Source organism: Scylla paramamosain, chromosome 3 (assembly GCF_035594125.1).
Source record: "Scylla paramamosain isolate STU-SP2022 chromosome 3, ASM3559412v1, whole genome shotgun sequence".
Taxonomy (NCBI): Eukaryota; Metazoa; Arthropoda; class Malacostraca; order Decapoda; family Portunidae; genus Scylla; species Scylla paramamosain.
The window spans coordinates 30,751,111-30,773,021 of NC_087153.1; the positions used below are offsets into that span (position 1 = coordinate 30,751,111).

Here is a 21,911-nt window from a genome sequence, read left to right on the forward strand (position 1 = left end):
AAAAATTTCTAAGGAAAAAAAAAAAAGTCATTCTCATACAAGAACACATTCACCATATACCTGACCACTGAACATAAAAACACAAGAAGCAAGGAGTCTGCAAGAGGCTGGTTGACCTACACAAGGCAGCTCCTGTAAACCTGCATTTGACCATCTATCATTGTTATCCATAAATTTATCTAACCTTTTCATAAAACCATCTATTGTCTCAGCACTCATCACAAATTTGCTGGAGCACTCAATACAAATTTACAACTATGTAAAATAAAACTACCATAGGTAAATACACACAGTGAAGCAGTGCATCCCCCCCACATACTGGCAACGCATATTGTTTACATTAATCACTTATCCGATTTTGTTCGTATGGAGATGCCATACTAGTTGGTGATTAGTAAATATATTATACATCTTTCACTGTCCAAGGATGGTTTTATTTTCATAAAAATGAATTAAAAATTTTTTAAAACATGAATGTAAAAATATAAAACAATCAAAGAACTTTTATTCATCCTCAAATCCTAAGAACTCGTCACAATACAACATTAATCCTAAAAGATGCACAAGTATTTTTCAGGGTATTTTTAGGAAGAAGAGAGAGAGAGGAAGAAAAAAAAAAAAAAAAAAAAAAAAAAAAAAAAATCTTGTAAACCATAAAACATGGTAACCCCTTCCTGGCAGAGGATCTGCAGTATATATAAATGTTTCAAAAGTGGGTGTATCAATAAATAGATGTTTACCCTCACATGACTACACTTGGTTGTAGCAGGGTATATGTATGAAGATGCTTTCTCTCTATCAACAAAATCATTCATCTCAGGCTTACTCAAATAGACAACACAAGAATGCATCAAATCTATATACTAATATTATGTATCTTCAGATTTGTAGCAGAGTCTGTGCATAAAAGTCATATATCTTCAAACTCGCAGCAGAGCCTGTTATTAGGCAGTACACCTACATACAACTGTCCTTCTATTAAGATGTGGTTAGATATTTTAAAATTAGAAAGCTGGCTCAAAGAAATTAGCACATCATTAAAGCCAAAATTATCCTAATCTACTAACACCAATCATGTCTAACATGTGGCATCAGTTTGCCTCTAAGTCATACTGTAATTCAGGGAACTTGAAACCTTAATGTAGGAATGGAGTGCAGGCAGCAGCCAATCAGGAGTTAGCTCCACGTGACGTTAATGCAGAAGGTGAAGCTAGCCTCCGCGTAAGAAAAACCTTACCAACTTTCAAAAATATGCAGTTGACTGCATGTCAGGCAACTCTTCTGCATTTTAAGACCTATGATGTTCATAAAATAAAGCAAGTGTTCAATAATTTTGAAATATGGTGCAATTTGCAAAGTTAGTTAATAAAATGAAACTAGTATTTGAAAGCCTCAAAGGGTCATTGTACCTGAAATTCAGTAAACAGAGGTTCATTACTTTGAGGGTTTACAGTACACATCAGTTTAGTCCCCCTTCATTTTACAGTGTACTGCATTTTTTTATTAAAATATTATGTACAATACATATAATAATTGTTTCTTATTGTGTTAGAGTGAATTTTAAATGTGCTTAATAAGTGTGAGACATATACTTCATGGTTTAAACTATAAACATAGGTATTTCTGAGCCATGATTAGTTGATTTTCAGTTTGCAGTAGACTTTGGAATGTCTTCTTCTTCTTCTGCAGCTGCTCCCATGTTCATATGGGGTCACTGTTCATCACTAGTCTTCTCCACAAGGCTCTGTCCCTAACCTCCTCTCCACTCAATCCTCTCTCCCTCAGGTCCTCTCCAATGCGATCCTTCCACCTTTTCTTTGGTCTGCCTTCTCCTTTGGTCGCATTCTCCTTTCTTGTACTTTCTTTGTCACCTCCATTACTTTGAATGTTCCTCTTATGAAATTGTTTCTCACTTTATCCCTCCTTGTCAACCCAAACATCTACCTTAACATTCTCATCTCAGCAACCTCCAACTTATTCTCCTGTGCTTTCTTTATTGGCCACGTCTCCGCACCATATAACAATGCGGGTCTAACCACCAATTTGAACACTTTCCCCTATACTCTGGCACTAATTTTTCAGTCACAGAGCACTACAGTTATTCTTTTCCAATTCTTGCAACCCGATTGGATATGGTGAATGATCTCTCCATCCAGGCTGCTGTCCGCTGATATATGAGAGCCCAAGTATCTGAACTCCTTGACACCCTTTAACTTCATATCTTGCATCTATACTTTACTCTCCTGTCAACCATTAAAATTCAGATACTCTGTCTTCTCCCTGCTAATTTTCAAACCTCTCCCTTCCAATGCTCCTCGCCATCTCTCCAACTTTCTCTCTACTCCATCTTCACCAAGACGATGTCATCTGCGAACAACATGGTCCATGGTGCCTCCTCTTTTATATTTTGAACACTATCATCCATGAGTAGGCTGAACAGATATGGGCTCAGAGAAGATCCCTGGTGCAGACCCACTCTCATACAGAACTCCTCTGTTGTTCCTACACTGCTCCTTAACCTCATCCTTGAGCCTTCGTACATGTCCTGGATCACTCTCACATACTTCTCTGATGCTCCTTTCCTTCTCATACTAGCCCAAACTTCCTGGCGTGGTACTCTATCATAAGCTTTTTCCAAATCAATAAAAATAAGGTACAACTCTCTTTACTTCTCCCCATACCTCTCCAGTAGTTGTCTTAGCGCAAAGACTGCATCGGTAGTACTTCTCCCCGGCATAAATCCAAACTGTTCGTCTCCCACCTGTGTTTCTCCCCTTACTCTTCTCTCAATTATCCTTTTGTACAGTTTCACTGTATGCGACATTAATTTAATTCCTCTGTAATATTTACAGTCCTGTATGTCTCCTTTCTCCTTGTATATTGGGACAATATCGCTGCATCTCCATGCATTTGGGATTTTCTCCTTCTCATAGATCTTATTTTACCAACCAACACAGCCACTCAAGTCCTCTTCTAAACCCTTCCACACCTCTACAGGTATGTTATCTGGCCCTGTTGCCTTCCCATTGTTCATCCTCCTCAATGCTTGTTTGACTTCCTCCCTTGAAATTGCTGTTGTTCTCCTGTCATTTGGTTCCCCATCCTCCAACACTCCTCTTGGGTTTTCCTCATTCAAAAGTACCTTGAAATATTCTTTCCATCGCTCTCTTATTTCATTGTCATCAATTAGAACTCTTCCTTCCTTATTTTTAACATGCTTGATATGCGTAAAATCCTTTGTTGACTTCTCTCTCTGTCTTGCTAGTGCAAATATCCTCTTCTCACCTTCCCTGGTTTCCAATTTATCGTACATGTCTTCCCTTGTTCTAGCTTTCACTTGTGCTACTGACCTATTCGCTTCTTTATTTGCTTCTCTGTAGGCTCTTTCTGCTTCTTCATTTCCCATTCTGTCATATATTTTCTTTGCCTTAACTTTCTCTCTCACCTCATTATTCCACCACCAAGATTGCTTATCCTGCCTGATGTCCTTGCCTGATGTTTTCCCACGTACTTCTTCCCCTATCTCAATTATGTGCCTGCTGTTTGTTGTCCACCATGTGTCTGGATCTTCAGCTTCTACCACCCTGTCCAACACTTTGATTTTAAACTCCGCTTTCAACTCCTCATCCTTCAACCTCCACCATTTAATTTTTGATGTTTGTTGTTGTCTGCCCCTTCTTTAATCTTTCATCTCGGTCTATCACGGTCAGCCTATGTTGAGGTGTGACACTCTCGCCATTGATAACCTTAAAATTCTTTATTTCCTTCAAGTTATTTCTCCTACACATTAAGAAATCGATCTGATTTTTCCTTCCTCCACTGCAATATGTCCACACCTGATTTTCCTGTTTCTTATAAAAAAGTATTCAAGATTGCCATGTCGAAAGCCACTGCAAAATCCACCACATTTTCACCTTCATTTCTCTCTCCCACACCCTATCCCCCATGTATTCTCTCAATAACATTTTTATTTCTTCCCACATGTCCTTTCAGATCACCCCCAAGGACTTTGACTTTGGAATGTAACCCCCACAAATAGCCTGGGAACACTGTATTTTCATTATCTCATTAGGCAGGTGTCTCCTTTCTTCCCTCAGTGACTGTAGTCATCACATCACAACATAAAAAAATGTCACATTGTAATCTGATTTGAACATACTGAGACAAAAGAAACTCAACTCATTATATTTATTTTTTCAAGTGTCAAAGAAGCTAACATTCTCAGATGTAACAAGATTTCATAGAACCTAAAACTGTTATAAGTACATACATAAAGTTGATAGCAGGTCATAACAAAGCATTGTGCTCATGACCTTGCCACCCATGCATATATAGAACACCAATCACTATGAGAGAGAGAGAGAGAGAGAGAGAGAGAGAGAGAGAGAGAGAGAGAGAGAGAGAGAGAGAGAGAGAGAGAGAGAGAGAGAGAGAGAGAGAGAGAGAGAGAGAGAGAGAGAGAGAGAGAGAGAGAGAGAGAGAGAGAGAGAGAGAGAGAGAGAGAGGCTATTATGTTGAGTGTGTTACCTGCATGCTATGAAAATAAATAAATAAATAAATGAATAAATAAATAAATAAAAATAAATAAAAAATTATGTGTGTGTGTGTGTGTGTGTGTGTGTGCACAAGTGTACTATAATCCATATCACTTCACAAGATGTAAAGCAGCTGTTAGTAGTTCAAATAATAAGCCAATCATCTCCCTCCTGTCACTGAGGGAGAGAGAAGTGAGCAGCACCTTCCCACTGGCTGTACTTGTCACACCACATCATAAAAAATGTCTCGTTATCTGAGACTCTCCTCTTCTATCATTAGTCAAAGCAAAAGAATTATTGAGCAGAGTGAAAATTATATTGGGTAACTGTACATTGTCACCTATTACAGAACCTAAAATATACAACTTGCTCTAAAGAAATACATATTCAGGTAAAAGAAAAGGTACTCACCCCATTGGCAACATTGATAAGAGCATAAGGTATCCCTGTTGGTGTGTCAAAGGCAGGTAGCAGCTTGCGGGCAATATGAAGAGCTCGGTCCCTGAAGAGTGGGTCTCCTGTCAAGGAGAAGGCTGACAGCAGTCCTCCCACAAATCTTATGTTGGTCTCAAACACAGACATTTCAGATCTCTGAAAATTCAAAACTGTATTAATCTAACATTATTTTATGAGATTTATATCCATAAATATTTCATTTATAAATTTTTTTAACAATATTCCATTTTGGAAACATGTGAAACTAGTGAATGATGAATTTATCTATATCTGATATCTGTTCTAAGAATTCACCCTCAAGGGAATGACCATAAAGAAAGATTCTCCATTCATTCTGTCCTTGCATGTTCTAATTTTTCTCATTCTCCTCTCTGCCCCTTTCTATTCCTCACACATACTTTGGCATCCCATCATCCAATCTCACAACCCAGTTGTCTTCTTGCATTCACAGCATCCACCATATTCATACAGCCACTTCGTCAACTTGTTGTCATTCTTTCTGTAAGGTTAAATCACCTCAGAATGTTCTGCTTAACTCTTCAAGAACTTCACACTCCAATTCTTCACATTGATATACAATATACCAGATCTGTTATATACACTTTTGTTGCTTTCATTATTAATCTTTTTGCACATTTTTTTCCAAGTAACCAAAATCAAATTACTTAGATCCTTTTACTTCATTTTTTTCATCCTGCATCTAACTGTCATTAACATGTGCGATTGCTTGTGTAATAATTTCACCACTCAGGCCTATTTTACTTTTGTACTTGTTGTCACTGCTTTCATCATACACCCTGGAGATACATCCACTATCCCTCTTTAAGGCCCATTCACACACATCAGTGACATATCAGTGCCGTGTCAGTTCAATCTCAGTGAAATCCACGACGCTTCAGTGATGTCTGTTCACGCACATTCGCACTGTCTTAAATCAGTGATTTCCAAGCCGGCAAAGTTTTCAGACACGAAATTGGCAAAGATTGCCATAATTCTTGATGGAGAGGAAGAGACTCAGAACAAGCTGAAGGAAAGAAAGTGGGTACATGAAGCATGAAAAAAAAAAAAAAAAAAAGATAAAGTGAAGGAGAGTTTGCTACTTCGTACAAGGAGTTCAATGATGATGGGACAATTTTTTTCCAAATATGCTGTTTGAGACTGCTGTCCACATACTCTGACCATGACAAATCATGCAGAACAGGATGATTCCAAACCAATTCAATAGGTACAGTAAAATCCCTCTCATCCGGCATTCGAGTATCCGGCAGCTTCAAGTATCCGGCACATTTTTCCCCGAGCCTTAAAATCAATAAAAAATCAATGTGTACTCATAAAATCGATTAAAATTCCCGCACGAGGCATACTTTGTCCCCTCGCCACCAGAGCGCACTGCTTCGCACCACCCGCGGCCCACTGCACTGTGTTTACTCAGTGACTCAGTCCCGCGTGTGCACTGTTTATTGCCTGACGCCTTCATCATGCCTAAAGTTGTAGAAAAGAGGAAGCGTGTTGTGCTTACACTTAAGCAGCTGATCAGATCAGCTGCTGATTAAGATCAGCTGATCTTTGTTATGGTAATATGCATGAGTGTAGGGTGGTGATTGTGGACATAATTTCACTTTTATTCAAGTATCCGGCAATATTCAAGTATCCGGCATGTCGGCGGTCCCGTTGATGCCAGATAAGAGGGATTTTACTGTAGTTCATCATACATTTTTGTGGGCTAACTCACAGCACTCATTTGGTGTCCGTGAAACACTGAAAAATATCAGTGGGGACAATATTAAATTTCACAGAATGGAGATAGAACTGATAGGGAAACTCAAAACATGGTACTGTGCCAAACATGTGAGAATGCATCAGCCGAATTCAAACTATTTTTTTTTTACTAACACTGAAGCACTGAGCAGACACAGCAATGATACATCACTGATGTGTGTGTGTGAATGGGCCTTTGTAATGCTTCTCCTCCCCTCTCATCTCCCATACCTCCATTTAACATGATAAAAACATAATGATTAAATTCATGTATGTACAGTACCTCATTTATTTTCCTGCTTTCACCCTAATTCAGTTCTAATGCAACATAGGCATCAAAATAATTTTCAGCCCTTCAAACACTATCATCTTCCACTGATTTACATCAATCCTTCAAACACCATTACTTTCCACCAGTTTACATTAACTCCAACTTTTCCTTTGGCAAACACTATCAAGCATAAGCTTTTTGCAAGCAACATTTCAGAAAACAGCACTGCATCACCTACAAATGCACAAGAACTTACCACAATTTACACTCATTTCCATGTTGCCACCATCAACCTTTGCTTTCATTTTCCTAATTACACAATCCATACAAAAGTCAAACAGCAACCAAGATATTACACCCATTTTATTCTAAATATTTCATGCCTTTTTCCTTTCTTTTCTGATGCATGGCTTTGCATCCACAAAAATAAATTTCATCCCTTTCAGTATCCTCCTACCAAATTACTTTTCCCTTTGCAGATAGGGATAATGACAACAACCTTTATCCAGTCCCCAGTGTACCGTAAACTTTACCCTCTATTCCCGCTAATCAAAATACTTATCTTATGCATCCATTCTGTCAACGCTTCTCCATACCTTATCATCTCACCCATGAACCCATCTACTTTTGTTACATATTCAATTTTAAAATTTCTGACTGCTTTCACCTCTTCCTTTTGATTTTTCTTGCTCAAGCAACTTCCCACTACACTCCCATACACATCATAAATATTGGAAACTACTTTATCTTTAAACTAGTTGTTCCCAAACTTTTCAGCTTGTTACAGAATTTAGCATGCCACAAAAGGTGTTTTATCCCTTTCATAATATGTAACAGTAGGTAAATACTAACTATATATATATATATATACTTATGTCTATCTCAGCTGATACTTATACAGAAACTGACAAAATGAAATATATGAGTGGTTCCCAGCCTTCCCTAAGTTCATGTAGCCATCTAGAAGCTTTTGATAAATTCATGTATCCTCACACCTAGGAAGATTAATTACAAAAAATTACATGAATACTTCACATTTTTCTCTAGTTTTGAGACTGATAATATATAAACAAAAGTATTAGGACTTATTTTAAACATGCACAATTGCAAATCAGTCCTAAATAATTATTATATAGGTCCTAATGTATAATAAAACAAAATGTCACCACATCTCAAGCTAAGATGCAAACTGCATCGGAGTGTAATATACTAACATAAAACAAAAATTTGTAATACTTTAATTTTCAGGTTCAATTAATTTCTTATATCAAACACAATTTTCTTTCCAAAATATTTTTTCCTACAGCACATTCTTACGTATATACACTGGCTTAGTCATGTAACACAGTGTACTCATATACACTGGCCATACCATGTACTGGTACATGTTACATAGCACAAAATGATATCTAAAATTCTTCACTTTTTTTCTGTCTCCCTTCTATTACCCTCCCCAAAAAAGTTGCAATATTATCCCCAAGCCATAATTTATCCCCAGTTTGGGAACTATATGTGATAGTTGAGACTCTTCATAATTTAGCTCATGAATGTTCAATCATCTATACACATTGACTACTTAACATAAAAATCTTGTACAGTGGAACTATGGTTACCGAAACCCTCCCTTTTCGAACATTTCAGTTTTTGAAGAAAATTTTGAACTCATTGCTTTGGTTGTGATAACTCAGTTCTAGAACAAGGTTACTTGATTTCAAATATTAAAAGACATAGCAAAAGCTGCCATTTATTATTAATTTATAGTTTCTATAAATATCTACTTCGTTTTTATATATTTGGAGGAGAGACACAGAGTGTAAGACAGTAATTCAATTTTTGAAATAAGGTAAATGTGATCCCACTGAAAAGCCTTGATGTAAACAAACAGTTTTGGTGCTCAGGAGTAATCCCAAGCCACCTGTGGGTCTCTCAATGACCCCCAATGCTATCACCACTGCGCAACTGCATTTTTCCAGTAGCTTTTCCCAGCAGCAAGATGTCTAAGTGTTATGACCATCTTCATTTTGGTGGTAAGTGGGTTGCTCCTCTGTGTCCCTCTGTAAGGCTTCCCTCACTAGATTTGTCTAAACAGTATCTTCTGATGAGTTCTGTGTCATTAACTTCATTCATTACATCTATTCTAGATGATTTGTGAGTTGAAGATGTTGTAAAGTGGCCATCTTGACTGTGGAAGCATCTGTCATAAGCCATTAAGACAATACAGACTGGTGTCTGGGAAAGGATTAATCCATTTTACATTGATTACTATGGGGAAAATAGTTTCGGTTTTTGAACGGCATTCAGGAATGAATAAGTTTGAGAACAGAGGTTCCACTGTGTATCTGTTCCACAAGAAATTATCATTTACTCTCCATGTTGCATTCCTTATGCAAATTTGGATTAAGCATATATATATATATATATATATATATATATACAGGGTGTCCCATAAATTTCCATGCATATGGTATCACGAACGCCATTACAAGCATAAATCCAGATGTGTTTGAACATGTTCTTCAGCAGGAGAGGACACGCATTGAAATGTGTTTTCAACACAAAGGCATGTAGAGCATATTATATAAATAAAAAAGTTTTTTTTCTATAATTCTATAATTTCTTAAAATTTTTCCTATGTACAGAAACTTATGGGACACCCTGTATATATATATATATATATATATATATATATATATATATATATATATATATATATATATATATATATATATATATATATATATATATATATATATATATATATATATATATATAATACAATACATTCATAAGGCAGGAAGTTACTTTAGCTACAAGGAATGCATGTTGCTTGGAAGAATCTGAACACAACACCCAGATATAAGGTAAGATTAAAAACTACTGCTTCACTTAGAACACAAAGCTTCAGCATGCTCTATCAGGACTTTCTGGGCTGCAGCATATGTTTAATATTGTTTGTTCTTATCTGATTAATGGTTATCTGAGAACTCACCAGCTGATTAAAATCTAGGTGGTACTGCACCCATGCACGGCCCTCATTGAACTCCTCCATGAGGCCCATGATGTAGAGTGTGTCCAGGGCATCTACAATGGTGGCCCCCATGTCCTGCCGCCCAAATATTCCAGCTGTGTGACCACGTTTGCTCACTGGTCGCAACTCATTCTTACCCCAGGCATAGGTTTTGTACCCTCTCCAGGCATGCAACACCATCTGGAAGACAATACTGTGTCAGAGCAAAATATTTTTTATCTTTAAATATGCAATACTGTACACATTTAACATACAATGTGATACTGTTTTATATCAAATCATAGGCTAAGATTGTAAAGCATACACAAAATTCTATACATAGATAAGATAGAAAGATATCAAGTCAGCAACTCTTTCCAATACTATGTGAAGTCAGTACACACACACACACACACACACACACACACACACACACACACACACACACACACACACACACACACACACACACACACACACACACACACACACAGGTGATGTAGTATTTGATGCACTTGGTTTGCAACCAAGAGGTCTTGCAGGTTGGAGACAATTAAGGATCTTCTTTAATGTTATAATCATTGCTTACTTAGTAAATGATAGGTAGAATACACTGCTCCTCTCATATTCCTGGGAGTTAGGGGACAAAGATTTCAGCACTTATGAATTCCCACAAACATTTGTTGCACTCTAAGAAAAGCAAGTAGAGCAGTGCTTCCCAGTTTTTCTGGCACTGTGCTCCATCACTTTGCATCCTTGTGCATGACATTTTTTTCTCTCAAAGTGAGGAAGTTTACAATGGCTCCAAATGCAAAGCCAAAGAATGATAGGTGACCAATTCATTAAAATGACAGATATTCAACACATCAAAACTTGTGTTATTATATTTCACAAACAAGAGCATGCATGGTGTTTGTACAAAAAAAAAAATGTATTACACACAAATGAGAAACAAGTAAATATTCCAAGTGATGAATGATAATTTACTTAACATTTACTTAGACAAGGCAAACTTATTCACAGCCACAAAGACAATTAGTGTAAAATCTGCAGTTTCTTCATCACAAGCACTTCAAAACCTAACCTAACCAAACTCAGGATGAAATTTAAGTACTTTCTTCTTTCTTTCATCACAAAAGGTGATTAGATTGCCTCACAAAGGTAGGAGGAAGCAAGAGGTCAAGTAACTCATTGCATGCTGTGTAAGACTTGGGCTGGCAAGCAAGTATCATATTTCCAAAATTCCCCATACATAGGACTTTAAAATCATTTTGGGCTATTTAACTTAATTTATTACCTCAAAACCATACTTCAATTCCATCTGGAACATCCTTCACATCAGCAACAAAATTATTTTAGATTGATTTCCCATTACAATCCTTGCTACATCAAAATATATAAATTCAGCTCCATTCTAAAGAAGAACTGCCCCTGATCATACTACTGAATTTTAGATGAACTCAATAAAGTATGCATTATTATTTGCAACATCTCTCATGATACAACAAGGCTAACAGAGATGTGCATCACAAGATTTATAATGAAAGTAAGTGCTATTGAGTTACTGATGCAAGATTTCATTCCTTTATCAACAGTTCAAAGCAAACCTTGATTTGGTTTCATATAATCAGAAATAATTCAAGAAATTCTTAAAGTATTACATATTATTGCATGTTATGTAACAAGCAAACATCTACAGAATTAAACTTGATTACACACAAAATGCATCTGTGGGCATGCACACAATCCCCAAGTGCCAATGCATGTTTAAATGAAAAACCAATGACCTATGGGGCCTGTAGCATGAACCCTTACAAGAGGGTCTTTATCACAGGATGCTAGGCCCACAGTGACCCCTCTAAAAGCATTCATGCTGATATGCTTCAGTCATGCCCCAGGCCCCATAGATCATCAGTCTCTTCATAAGAACACAGGCTGCTCAGCCACATTCTACCCATTTGCAGGTCATGTGCATGACCACAGACACATGGAGCCACCAATACCTATTATCCCCTCTTTGGGCCATAACAACACGTATAAGTAATAATCAAAATGGTTCAATAACCAAAATCATGAGATTTACATTGTAGTAGTTCCTGCAGAATGATAAAAAGGAGTTATCTGTAACCATCATCAAGTACATAGTATGGATTATTCAAAATCTTGCAAAGGCTCATTCTACTCATCTTCCCTAAGAATGACTTATGACCCCACTGACAGAGCACTTCCCAGTATGCAAACCAATGTTCTTGTTACAAAAAACCATCAAGAGCAATTCCACACGCAAACTGTATCTAATAATGTATATCTGGGACCTGAAAGACACAAAATGAATAACTTCACAAGTCTGCTTTTCCAGCTCATGGATAAGGATTAAAATAAACAAGAACATGAAAATACAGGACAGAACCTTTGCCTATAAAAACACTGTCAGTGGGCATTTTTGCCTCTCTTGATTTTTTATCTTAATGACCATTGACTGTCTTTTGACATGAAGGTTCTGTGCAGTTTTCTTTATTATTTTTACCTTTAATCCTTACCTATCATCTGTGAGGGCCAAGTAAAAAAAGTCAGTGACCTTATGTGTGAAGGAAGAAATATTCTTGAAGCAGACGTAAGTGTTAAATACCGCATGAGAATATGTATGGCAGTGTCTGACAAAATTGCTACTAAGTCTGATCTTTGTAACAGCAACTACAGTAAAGGAAAATATAAAAAACCCTCTGTAAGTCACTGCCAGTGTTGCTATCACCTCCAAACATGTTCCATGCAATACTGAAGATTTACATTTACTGAACTCATTTTACTTTCTTGCTTAAAAGTTATTTTTTTCTTCACTTTTAATGTCACAGTCTTCCTCACTCTACAGCCCATGGAAAAGGGATGAAAGTGAATATAAGCAAGTAGGTGCCAATAAGAGAGAGAGAGAGAGAGAGAGAGAGAGAGAGAGAGAGAGAGAGAGAGAGAGAGAGAGAGAGAGAGAGAGAGAGAGAGAGAGAGAGAGAGAGAGAGAGAGAGAGAGAGAGAGAGAGAGAGAGAGAGAGAGAGAGAGAGAGAGAGAGAGAGAGAGAGAGAGAGAGAGAGAGGAGAGAGAGAAATAAAAAAAATAAATAAAAAAAATGTAATGTGAATCAATGAATGGTGAAACTGGAAATATGGAGGTAGCAGTGTACAGATTTAAAGTTTTGGAATTGTAACCTTGTTGGTCTTATTGAAAGAAGTAAGGTCACAAGTTATGTATGTGAAAAAGGTAAATCGATAAGCAAAAAGCACATTTGTTCACAGGCAGTTGTCAGCAAATGGAACACGATGCAGGCAGAGAGAAGGAAAGTAGGGTGGAGAGAGAATTTTGGAATTGCTTTTCCCAGGGATTGTACTTATCACAGACACGTAACTAATTCAAGTGCATTTGCTGAATACCTAAGAATCATCCCTCCAATGCTATCACCTAATATTATGGTATTTCAAACACTCATGGGTGGAGGAGGCTAGCCAAGGATAAAAAAAAAAAAAAGCTCTCTTGTTTCTCCCTCACGAAAGTCAAGCTAGCTACTGGGATCAAAACTAGGTCATATAGGGCATTTATTTTGCCTTAATTTAATAGACTGAAAATATACTGCTATAAATAACAGAGCTGAGTAGCAACTATTGTCAAGTTAATGTAAAAATGACAACAATTTTCTGTGACCTGCTGACAGTTTCTCCACAGCCATAAAATGCAACACTACCACCTAGCTGGAAGAAATGGATATCATCATTCTGTGTCTGATGATCCACATAATCTCATTTCTTATAATGGTTATAAAAATCATCCAAACACCACCATTTCCTCAGCTTCACAACATTCAAGTCTCTCTGTGATGACTGATGACTGAGGTCAAGCACAGCTACAGTATCCCTCCCTTTACCAGAAATCTAAAATAGCAGTAATCTACAAAGTAACTTAACATTATACCCAGTGTCTACTGATAAAACACATGACAATAAGGCAGTCAATTTTTCACTAAGGCATTGATGAGTAAATAGAGCAATGAATTAATTACATTGTACCATACATATCCAAATGGGATTCATATAGATCTTCTGAGTTACAAGTGAATGAATGCTGACTGGATAGGGAAGCGTACAAATGGAATACACATGCATACCTATAATCTGGGCCAAGCAAAGAGTAAAATGACAGGGATATTACACCAACATTTTCACAGAACAGCAGTCCATATTCTCCCTTGTAACAGTGGAGAGTTTAGTTTGTTGTATATTGTATAATTATGTAATATTGTGAATATTACATACAGTAACTATTAGGCTTATAAATCTCAGCTTCATTTCATTCCCTCTAAATAATACATCTTATTTTAGAACAGTATTAGTCCTTATTTCTTGTACCCTACATTACAAAACTTACTCACAAGCAGAAAAAAATTATGTAATTCACAGAATAACCAGACAACAAAAACAAATATGTGCAGAACTTATAGTCCTTTACGTTTTTCATCTTTCCTTCTTTTCTTTTCATCATGTATTCAATAAAGAGAAATCAAACTGCATATAATTGTCTAAACATTACTGAAGTTATAAATGAATCCATAAAGACAAAGTCTGAAGTTTACAGTGTTGTAATCTGCAAACTAAGGCTGAGGCTATATCAGCTTCTATCACCATTTCTCCCAGATTCTCAGCTCTCATGCACACTTTATGCTTGAAATATATCAAAACCTTTTAAAAACAATGCAGACCTGACTAAGAAGTAAGAAGGAACAATATATACTGTACATACAGGTGAAACAAAACAAATTCAGAAAAATGACAAAAAACATGATAGAAATATCTCACACCACCTGTTCTTTACCCCAGATGACATGTAGACTTCCACCTTCTAGACATCATTACCACCAAAATTGACATCTGATCTCCACACACGTTTCTGACAGATGCACAAGACATCTTAGTCATAGTTATGTAAGAGTTGATTTACATTAAAGAATAACAGATATGGAGGAGGGCCCTAACACTAACAATTAATGCAGTAAAATAAAAAAAATAAATAAATGAATAAAATGAATTAATTAATAAAAAAAAAATTGTGACAAGACTGATTCTAGCCAGTTATATGTATGGAAACGGGTATAGTTTTGAGTCTATTCTAAAGAAACTGAACATGAAGCTAAAACAAATTTGTCCACCACTCAAACAAGAAAAAATAAGAGCCAGCAGCACTATGTGCCACAATTGTAGCCAAGGCATCCATCAGCCCAATGATGTTATATTATGTCTGAACATTCATATTATAACTAAATATGAAGCAATATAAACTTATGTGTTAAAAAATAAATAGATAAAATAGTGACATCACTTTTGGTTAAGTTTGAAGTTTTGAAGCTCATATAATCCATATAAAACTATAAAAGGAGACAGCATCTCTTTTTTAATAAAAAAAATTGCTAATTAGCAAGGCATCTATTTATGGAATATGAATGTAAACAGTAATGACTTCACATGAGACTAATATTCTAACAACTCATATTTGTTTGTGTACATGTTCACAAGCACAAGCACACACAAACATACACACATATACACAAGTTCAATTAAAATGAAGAATTTTAGAGATAAATTACCTAATAACTACCAAATACTTAAATGTGTAACCACTGGGGGATGATTGGGTTAGAGTAAACTTAGTGTCGCTGGATACCTCAAAATTCAATTCCTCCATCCATCAACTCAACACAACCTTTCAGATACCCATCCCCTCTTCTTATGTGACACATAAAACTGGCTTCCTCTTTTACACTGAACATACTCAGTCTATCTATCTTTTACTAATAGTCTAAACTGGAAACTTCATATCTTGTCTCTTGCTAAAACAACATCTATGAAATTAGGCATTCTGAGCTGTCTCTGCCATTTTTTCTCATACCCCAACTGTTAACTCCCATGTATGGAGTGCACTTCACATGCATGAGCAGGTTCCACTCATACTGTTCTTTTCAGTAGAATTAAAAATATTTTGTCTTATCAACTCTCCTCTCTTTACAGCCTATTTTGAAATCCTTCCCCATGGAGAATTCTCATGAACAGGCATCAGATTAAGCATTATCATACAAGTTCTAACAGTACCCTCTGAAATACAACTAAAAATAAAGTATCTCTTATTTATGAAATGAGGATGTTCTATCTGTCTAGTTATGATACCTCTTTTATTTTCTGATCGGTGAAAGACATATCCTGCATATACTGTTGTATGTCATAAGTAGATGTACTCATGGCCCTCTTTAATGGCAAACTTTTACACAGTTTAGTAGATTACCTATCAACAATTGCAGTTGAATTATCAGTGAAAAAAAGAAAACTTCCTCTTTGAATATAAGTGAAGGACATTTGTAAACCAAATGAACAGCACTACTGAAATTCTTAAACTCTTGGTATAAACAACATAGTCATGATCTGACTAAAAGGCATTAAACTCAATCTATGTGGCAGTAACAATTACTGCTTTGCCACATGTCAAATGGTAATGGACAACTTTGTTATAATTCCCAAAGAACATTAAACTTCGATTTGCATAAAACATGTGTATATGTACCGGAAAGCATCTGTCTACTCTATTATGCTGAGTCCCCCAATAAGAATAATTATCAACACATCTTGCCTAACCCATGGAACATTAAAATCATTGTCACATTTGAAGTATAACAGAAAAAAATAAATAAATAAATGAAATAAAATATAATAAAATAATAAAAAAATACATAGTAAAAAATCATACATACTTTTGTAGTACAGTCCTTTCACAGAAAGTTAACCTGAGGAAATTGTGTGAGCCTAGGCAAGTTTGCAACCTGAGTGCTGATTCACTGCTTCCATATAGCTAGTATTCACAAATCCGTAGTTTTTATTCTTACTATATTTCACATTTATTCCACTGTTAGGGAATTTTATATCTTGTATATACTAAACAGCAAAAACTATGACAACAAATCTACCATAAAAAAAAAAAAAAAAAAAAAATATATATATATATATATATATATATATATATATATATATATATATATATATATATATATATATATATATATATATATATAACAGCAAATGAATGCCAACACTCATGTCAAGTAGGTATTTAAGAGTCAAGCAGCACTTCTGCCACAAATCCACATGTCAGTGCTTACATACTGTCATTACTTATGGTTAAACTGTACAATAACATTTACGAGTAAATAATAATAATACCAGTAAAATTTCAGAAAGTTGCTTGCAGCAGTTATGGAAAATATATGGCTGTAGTGCTGGCTAACTCATGTCCCTGACAGAAGTGCTGGCTATGCATTTAGTGATATGGTTTCTTATAGATATTTCATTTTCTGTGACAAGCTTGAATGTTGTGATCACTATTTTTTTTTTTTTATGAATACAAGACAGACGGCAATCAGTGCTCAAGTTACACACTCATCCAAGCTCACACAACTCTCCACGTCACCATCCAGTAAGGTGACTATTATAGTGTTAAATGCAACACTAGTACAAATGTAAAGGAAAAGAAAATAATTTACAGGAAGCAATTTTAAGGTTAAAGAATTTAAAATATCATCACTTGTATGCCTGGTCTGAGACTCCATAAACTGGGTTCAGTAAGGTTACACAACTGGCTAATTTTAAGGGCAGAAAGGAGTTGTTTGATGGGACGAAAGGGAGAGTTGGGAGTTTGAACTTTGACTCAGAACAGTGGTGTTAATTTTCTAAGATTACTGTGCTTGGAAATTTAGAATATTGTACCTAGAAATATATATAAAAAAATATTCATCCATTCTGTTTAATCAGCAAATAACAACACTGACCATATGGCCTATATAGTAAACCTACTGCCTCTACAAACTTATATCAACACAACACTGACAAACAGCACTACACAGACACACACGTAACTCAGGGACACTCACCTCCTTCACCTTGTCCCTACGTTGCCTGGCCACTGGGTCTGGGTCCTCTCCAGCCTGGACCACAGGCAGGTGACTCTTCTCCAGCCTACCATGCCTATCCTGCCCTGCACCTCCACCCTGCTCCACCCTCACGTTCTCGTCCAGCTGGGCCACAACTGCCTTGGCGGTGGAGGTGGAGCTTAGGGTCAGCACCACGGGCTTCTCAATGACCCTTAAGTGTCTCATCTCCTCGTCGTTGTTGATCTTGTCGAGGAGCCTCTGCTTGTCGTCCGCGAGGTGGATGTCATTGTGCCCCACCACGTTGTGATACACTCCTTCGTGCTTCCTGATGGCACCGCCCCCTTCCTCTTCCCCTGATTGAGGCGGGGGCGGAGGCAGGATCAGCTCGGGCCCTGCCTTCTGCATCTGTTTGTACACTTTGTAAACATGGTCCACTCGGGTACTGAGTCCTCCCCTCAGCTCGGGCAAGAAGAATATGGGTCCTATACATATAAACAGAAAAGTTAACCCCACTAGAAATATTAACACCTTTTCTCTGGACCTGAATATTCTTCTCAGCGCACAGGGTCCATTTCGTTTGCTATGAAGAGGTAAAACACCACCGAAAGCCATCGTGTTTTCCCGTCCGCCTCCACATCCAGGCGACTACTGACCAGCAGGGAGAGGAGGTCGCCGCCAAGGAAAATGGAGAACGGTGCAGCGGGGCCTCAACAATTTGCACTCGTCACTCTACCGCTCACTTCCGTCCAGTTTTCATTTGTTCCCGCACCCTAGGAATTTGATAGGAGCAAATATATCAATTATGAAATCTAGACTACAAGAGGACAGGAAAAAAAATCTGTGAAAAATTAAACATACTCGTACAAGGAAATCAAACATATTCTGGCATGAGGAAAAAACTACATATTACATTATGTAAACTATCTTTTAAGTGCAAGTCAGCTAGCGTAAAGCTGAGTTAGTTTATTTCAATATGCATATCCAGGGTAAATCTGTTTCAGTGATCATCTGTGCTTGTGAGGCTGGTGGAGCTTTACCTTTGGTAAAGCTCCACCAGCAAGATTGCTAGTTAATAGTCAAATATAGATGTGATAAGATTCGTATTATTTTGTCCATGAGATGATGAGGAAATTTACCTTAGTTTCTTTTCTGATAGAAGTATTTCCACTCAAAGGCTTGAGATGATCTGTCAATACATAATAAAGGACATCATCATCTCTCTCTCTCTCTCTCTCTCTCTCTGATAAATCAATATTATTTACAGCCTTGATCGATACTGCGATGCACACCTGCTACCCTATTAATATATATGATATTAGCTACCGTTTCGGCACAGCTTTGTGTACGAATTATGTAAAAGTGATGAGCATAATAAATTAGTGATATGATAATGAATTTATAGCTTGAGTCGTAATGAAACAAGAAAGCTTAATTCATAGCACATAAATATAAGAATGTATTCGCAGCAGAAGCTTGACTGGCCATGAATATCAGAACTGTAATAAAAGACTCCCTGAATCCATAAGTCGCTCGATCGCTTAGCATATATTTAATGGTTACCCGGCCAATTCCATTCATCCGCTACTGTAATGATATTGTAAAACTAACTTTGCTTTATTTGAGTTCATAGTTGAGAGAGAGAGAGAGAGAGAGAGAGAGAGAGAGAGAGAGAGAGAGAGAGAGAGAGAGAGAGAGAGAGAGAGAGAGAGAGAGACTGCCGGTAATCTTGAACAGAAACAAACTAAGTCTATGGCATTAATCAGGGGGGATAAAGACTGGAGGCAAATCGCTTAGAGGCTGATAAACTGTAAATCTAACCACACAAAATGCAGACAGAAATGTGAAAGATGTAGATTAAATTAATGGAAGAGAGATGTGGGCTGGGCGAGGGGACTAATAATGGGGGATGGCACAAGGAAGATGTTGAGAGGATAAGGGCGACAAGTGACGTGGATGAAGAGATACAAAGTGAAGGAGGGAGTGAGGTGGATGGGCTGGAGGAGAAGGGCGTGAGTGAGGAGGGGATCGGAGGTGGAGGATCAATGTTGCCTGGCCATCTCGTCTGCCTCAAGGTTTTGTTTAGTTTCTGATCAGCCCCACCCTCGTCTCTCACTTGGCAACTCCCCGACTAGCATGCCACAGGGTTAGTGGTCCTCGTCACACCCTGCAACCCTTGGATGTCCTACACGCATCTGTCCTTCATTCCTTAACTCTGCTCCAAACTTCATTCAACGTGGTTTATCCTTTTAATGGCTATTGTAGTCTCGCCAGTTAGGAGTACTTCTTCCTTCCTCGCTTTATCAACTCATTCTTTTATTATTATGCATCAAACAAGAAAACCTGATATAACTAGTTTGCTTGGCTTAATCTGCCCCGCTGCAGTGACCACATACAAGCAGTCTGATCAGGCATCACCACCTAGAGGTCATGAGCCGTGGGTTTGATCCCTGGCCACTTCTCTTTCATAAGTTTCACCTTTTGAATCAGTTTCTCATTTTTTTTTTTTCTGATGAATAATTTATTTTCACTCTCTATAACACTTTCTCCCTTACTAACTCATTTTCTCCTGACATACCCAGCCATCATATTGTCATTCATTAGTTTCGCATCCCAACCTGTTATTCAAAGCCATCTCCACAGTGATCAGACAGTCAAAATCGATCAAATTCTATTTGAGCCTTGGGGATCGTTATGGCTCGATTGGTTGAGAGTCGCGTACCTGAAGTGCCCTGTCGCGGATTCGATCTGTCACAGCTCACCTTTCCCAGTTCGCACACCTCTCGCCCCCTCACCTATCTCACCACTTTCTCGAACGTTTCAGCGTTTTATCTCGACCACAATCAGCAGGCTCTATAATGGAAGTTTTTCTGTATTTTCATGACTAGAGATAGTTTGATAATGATTATATATCATTAAAGGGGAACAAATATATGAGGGCCTAATTAATCTCTGTGGCCTTTGAGAATAGTTCTTATAATAACCTGAAGCATTTCAAAGTACGGACATTATAAGTCATTATTCCTTCCATCCAGCCCCCTCTGTCAAACATGCCCTCAATCTCCCTACACACCCACTTCCCCGTCCAGCACAACTATTACCCTAACTTTCACTTTCCAAGAATACCTGACAGCTGGCTCCTAACTTCCTTCCCCCGCTTCCTCCTCTGCGTCTCTGTGTTCACTTTCACTTTTCTCCTGCCCTCGCCGTATCTCACTCCTCACTATCTCAAAAGCTCGTTTCCTCATTTGTCGACACACCCATTTCCGTATGTGTACTGTTGGTTTTGAGCTCTTATTAGGACAATTTTTGATGACACAAAAAATATTATTATTATTATTATTTTTTATAGTGATTCAGAATCCCTGTTCAGTTACGACAGAAATCCTGGGAACACTCTTGAAAACCTTCATAACTTCCACCGTTGCGTGTCAAAGGGTAGTCGAGGTAAAATTCTGAAACGTTTGTGAACACGAGAGAAGTCTAGTAACTTAATTATTCATTCGTTTTGGCAAGAATGATATCATTGCCACGCGATCTTTATGTACTTCGTTGTCCATCAATAGTTAACACTTTGTCATGTTATCTGCTTGTTAAGGGATTCTACTACTCTTCCTTGTTCCATTATTTACACAACTGGAATAAAAAGCAACGTAAACTATGACTGAATATACCTTGTACATAGGCAGAAAATGTGAGACGGCCCAGTGATCGAGAGAGAGAGAGAGAGAGAGAGAGAGAGAGAGAGAGAGAGAGAGAGAGAGAGAGAGAGAGAGAGAGTTAGGCACGCAAAAAAAAAAAAAAAAAACGACAAAGACAATCCTTTCGAACTCTCTTCGAACATAATGTTTATTCGGTTTATTTTTTCAGCAGCCCCGGTCGATTCATATCATCGTATATATATATATATATATATATATATATATATATATATATAT

At 37.2% G+C, this 21,911-nt stretch overlaps 1 protein-coding gene across 1 annotated transcript in view; it reads right to left on the reverse strand.

Annotated features, from left to right (window-relative positions):
• LOC135093549 (mannosyl-oligosaccharide alpha-1,2-mannosidase IA-like) overlaps positions 1–18,732 on the reverse strand; it is a 38,737-nt gene extending 20,005 nt beyond the window's left edge. Inside the window, exons 1-3 of the mRNA XM_063992901.1 lie at positions 17,977–18,732; positions 10,010–10,228; positions 4,947–5,126 (exon numbers count right to left, since the gene is read on the reverse strand). Coding sequence (XP_063848971.1) covers positions 4,947–5,126; positions 10,010–10,228; positions 17,977–18,588 — 1,011 coding nt within the window. The 5' untranslated portion in view covers positions 18,589–18,732. The remainder of the gene's footprint in view (positions 1–4,946; positions 5,127–10,009; positions 10,229–17,976) is intronic.
• Between the last annotated feature and the right edge of the window lie 3,179 nt (positions 18,733–21,911).